The sequence below is a fragment of the Mus pahari genome, chromosome 9 (assembly GCF_900095145.1).
Source record: "Mus pahari chromosome 9, PAHARI_EIJ_v1.1, whole genome shotgun sequence".
Taxonomy (NCBI): domain Eukaryota; kingdom Metazoa; phylum Chordata; class Mammalia; order Rodentia; family Muridae; genus Mus; species Mus pahari.
The window spans coordinates 47,101,896-47,106,808 of NC_034598.1; the positions used below are offsets into that span (position 1 = coordinate 47,101,896).

The 4,913-nt window shown below is 37.2% G+C and overlaps 1 protein-coding gene across 1 annotated transcript; it reads left to right on the top strand.

Annotated features, from left to right (window-relative positions):
• Positions 1–3,947: 3,947 nt before the first annotated feature.
• LOC110326504 (olfactory receptor 6C6-like) lies at positions 3,948–4,913 on the top strand. Its single transcript, XM_021205008.1, has one exon. The coding sequence runs from the start codon at positions 3,954–3,956 to the stop codon at positions 4,911–4,913; it is 960 nt and encodes a 319-aa protein (XP_021060667.1). The 5' UTR covers positions 3,948–3,953.

A 4,913-nucleotide genomic window follows, 5' to 3' on the forward strand; every position in this document is an offset into this window, starting at 1 on the left:
AATAGTTGGGCTTGAGGGGTTGGCTGTTGTTGTTTTGTTTTGTTTATATTTGAAAATGTTTTTATTAATTTATTTATTCACTTTACATCCCAGCAATGCCCCCCTCCTTTCTTTCTTCCCAGTCCCACCCTCACAAATTCCCACCCCATTACCATCTCCACATTTTCTCTGAGAAAGTGAAGCCCCCCTTGGGTAACACCTGGCTTTGATACGTCAAGCAGGATTAAGCATATCCTCTCCTACTAAGGCCCTCCTAGTCAGTCCAGCTAGATGAAGGGGATCCAATGGCAGACAATAGAGTCAGAGACAGCTCCTGCTACGATTGTTAGGGGAACCACATGAAGATTGCTACATGTCTGTTACAAATGTGTAGGTGTGCTAGGTCCAGTACCAGCATGCTCTTTGTTTGGTAGTTCAGTCTATGTGGCTCCATGATAAGTTGACTGTGTAGGTCTAGTTGTGGTATCCCTGACCCTTCCAGCTGGCTCAATCATATGCTCCACTCTTTCACATGACTCCCAAAGCTACCCAGATGTTTGTCTGAGGACTTTGCCTCTATTTCTACCAGTTGCTGGATGAAGCCTCTCAGGAGACAGTTATGCTTACAGTTAAGCTCCTTTCTGCATGCTTATATGTCAATATTTGGGCAGTCATGGTTGACTCTTCCATCAGTCTCTGCACCACCTTTATCCCTGTGATTCTAGTCATCAGGACACATTTTTGAATTGAGGTTTATTGGGTGGATTAATGTCACCCTTCTGCCACTGGAAGTCCACCCGACTACAGAAAGTAACCACTTCAGTCTCCAGATCTACTTCTGCTTGGATTCTAAGCTAAGGACATCCCATAGACTACTCGGAACATCCACATCCCAGGCCTCCAGCTACTCTTAGAGATGCCCACCAAGGACTGCCATTCTCACTCCCAGCCCTTTCCCACACCCCTTAACCCTATACCCGATCCCTATAACCTTCCTCTCCTCACCCCCTCTCTCATCTAGTTACCTCTCACTATCCACCTCCAGTGACTAATTTGTTTCCCCTTCTGTGTGGGATTCATCCATGTTCCCTAGGGCCCTCCTTATTATTCAACTTCTTTGGTCTCTGACGTACTTTATGGCTAATGTCCACTTATAAATGAATATATACAATGTATGTTTCCCTAGGTTTGGGTTGCCTGACTCAGGCTATTTTCATTTGTTTTGTTTGTTTGTTTGTTTGTTTTTTGAGACAGGGTTTCTCTGTATAGCCCTGGCTGTCCTGGAACTCACTGTGTAGACCAGGCTGGCCTCGAACTCAGGAATCCATCGGCCTCTGCTGGGATTAAAGGCATGTGCCACCATGCCTGGCTCTAGGCTATTTTCTAGTTCCATCTATTTGCCCACTAATCTCATAATATCTTTGTTTTTAATAGCTGAATAGTATTCCATTGTGTAGATATACCACATTTTCTTTATTCCTTCTTCAGTTGAGGGGCATCTGGGTTGTTTCCAGTTCCTGGCTATGACGAATAAAGCTGCTATGAACAAAATTGAGCAAGATTCCTTGTAAACACCAATATATGAAGCTCTGTTTTCACCTAATATTTTCACTTTAAATATTCACTTAAAATAATACAGAATTGTGCAACTCCAATTTCAAATGTGAGTATTCCATGATATTTAAATCGTAGAACAATCTACTATCAAAACTCTGGAAGCAACTATTTAAGAAAGTAAGAGATGTCGTGTGTGTGTGTGTGTGTGTGTGTGTGTGTTTTAATATTTATTTTTATAAAAAGCATTTGTGTATTACACAATTGGTGAATCCCACAGGAAATCATGCACTTGGATCCTAGTTACACCAAGAATTCTCTATTCTTTTGAGATTTTCTTGTAGGACACTAAAAAACAAAACTCTGTGGTCTCATTAAACACTAAAATTCTATATAACACTGTATGTCACATTCAGCAAGGTTTATAAAAGTTGAACTGCTTTAAAATTTAGACTACAGAGTGATATGATAGATTTTCCATATAAATGTAAAATAAATTAACCAAAAAAATTTCTAAGAGAACATTTATTGAGCATGTGTTTAGTGGTAGAGTGAGATGCATGTGAAGAAGGATGGATCATTTGTGCTTTGTATTCAAAAGGATGATGATCTGTTTCAAGTGCAGAGAACCTGCTTAAATCTGGGCAGAGAGCCTATTAAGAAGTCTGCTGAACACTAAAAAGGTTGGTGCTTCTACTATTTATATTTCATTTGTGGACAATTGTGCAACATTAGTAGTCAATACAATCATGCTGTAAATAAAAACATTGAATCTTTAACACTGTACTATTTCATTGAACACACTAAACATAATTGCACTTATTAGGTTTATTCTGCAGGGACAATTTTTAAGCATGAGACTTAATATAAATGTGATTGTTGAGATAGGATGTATCAGTGGTTTAGTGCAATGGAATTCCATTCCACAATGGTGTGTTTATACCAGTGTTGTCATTGGTAAATGACTTGTGTAAATGGGAACATTTGTAATATTTCAGTTATCTAACATGTACCTGTGAACTGGGATTTCTGCATTCAATATTTTATAACACACATAAGGAATATAGATTGTATCTTCAGTAAATAAAGTTTGAACTATTACTGTTCATTGATTTGCCTGTTTAGAATATTGTCTAATTCTTCAGTTTACTTATATACATATCAGGTAAGTCCTTTTAAAACCTCACGTTACTAACCTGGACAGATTCTTTGGTTTATTTGACTGTACTTGCATTAGAAGTTGAATCATTTAAATATTTCTCTTAATATCCTTAATGTAAAAAGCATGACCTTACATAGCATCCATTTAAATTTCAATTTTAACTATTTTAAAAAGTAAAAGTAACCTAGGAAGAGAATGTCCCTGGATAGTTTCCTAAATCTTATTAGAAGAAATTGTGTAACTTAGCTTTTAGTAAGACTCCTTTTACAAAGCCTGTCTAAAGTCTTGATGAAACTGAAATTTCAGAGCCATGTCATCTAAAAATCTATCTTTAATTCACCTCCTGTCTCAAATAAAATCTGAAAATAGTTTTTATCTTTAATGTCTCCTACCCCATGAAACATGCAGAATATGGATAATAGTAATTTTTATTTTTATAGTTCAAACAAAATCAAGTATTTCTATTTATTTAATTGCAAAGTCTCCTGATATTTAAACATTATTATTCTGTTAGGTTGTCTAATTGCAGCAGACATTAAATAGAACTGTTATTTGACCTGACTGATCTTTCTTCCACATTTAGTATTGTTTGATCCAAAGGGAAGCATTGGAGAACCATACCATACAAGCACCATTTCTTATAGAAATTGGCATTCACGAAACACTATTATTTAGTTTCAATTACTTTCAAGGTTCTAAGAATGTGTGGACATCATCTTCCTCATCATGGATCATTACCTGACTGCTATTTTGGAAATTCTTCCATTTCAATAATTATGTCTGAGAAATTTTTTTTCTGTTGTGTGTAAAATCCTGTTTAGTTGGACAGTATTTTTATCTCTTGAAGCCACAGTGAATATAAGTATTTCATAAAATAATTTTCTCACTTAGGTGCAAACTAACTTGAAATATTGGGATCCAACAATACTATTGACTAAGTCCTTTAAAATATTTGAAAAAAGATAGAGATGAACACTCATGAAACTGAAAACCCATGTTTCAAATGACTAACATGCCTTCACTAATCGAAACAGGTGTTGACTCACATCTTCACAAGAGAAGAATATGAGTTCTTGTCAGTCAAGTAATGTAGATGAGGAAATGTTCATTAGAAGAATTGGAACTTGCTGCATAAAATATCCATGTATTGCTTAAACTTATCAATATTTGGTTTCTATGGCCAAGAAAGACAAAATGTGTTTTTCTAGATGTAATTTTAATTTAATATCTTCTATAGATTTGTTAGAATGAAACAGAAATGAAGAACCAATCAGTGAAGATAGAGTTCATTTTGCTTGGTCTGACAGATGACCCTCAGCTACAAATTCCGATTTTCCTGTTTCTGTTTTTCAATTACATCTTGAGCCTCATGGGGAACTTCATGATCATCTTCCTCACCCTACTGGATCCCCATCTTAAGACTCCAATGTATTTCTTCCTCCGGAACTTCTCTTTCTTAGAAATTGCATTCACCACAGTGTGCATTCCCAGGTTCCTGATAAGCATTCTCTCAGGAGTCAGAACAATTTCCTACAATGCTTGTGCAGCTCAATTATTCTTCTTTTTTCTACTAGGAAGCACAGAGTTTTACCTTCTGGCTGCCATGTCCTATGATCGCTATGTAGCCATCTGTAGACCACTACACTACCCCATCATCATGAATAGCAAAGTGTGTCACCAACTGGTCCTCAGCTCCTGGGTAACTGGGTTCTTAGTTGTATTTCCAGCTTTGCTCTTGGGACTCAAACTGGATTTCTGTGCTTCCAAAACAATAGACCACTTCCTGTGTGACACTTCTCCTCTCCTGCAGCTGTCTTGCACAGACACCCATTTTATTGAGTTATTGGATTTCGCTTTAGCTGTCATGACACTTGTTATCACCTTGATCTTAGTGATTCTCTCCTACACACTCATCATCAAAACCATCCTGAAGTTCCCTTCAGCTCAACAACGGAGAAAGGCCTTTTCCACCTGCTCCTCACACATGGTTGTTGTCTCCATTACTTATGGGAGTTGTATCTTCATGTACATGAAAACATCAGCCAAAGAGAGGGTGAGCTTAAATAAAGGTATAGCAGTGCTCAACACTTCCGTGGCCCCTTTGCTAAACCCTTTCATTTATACCCTAAGGAATCAGCAGGTGAAGGAAGCTTTCAAACATGTGCTTCACAGATTTTGTTCTCTACAAAACAGTGAGACAAGGTTTAGACATAAATAA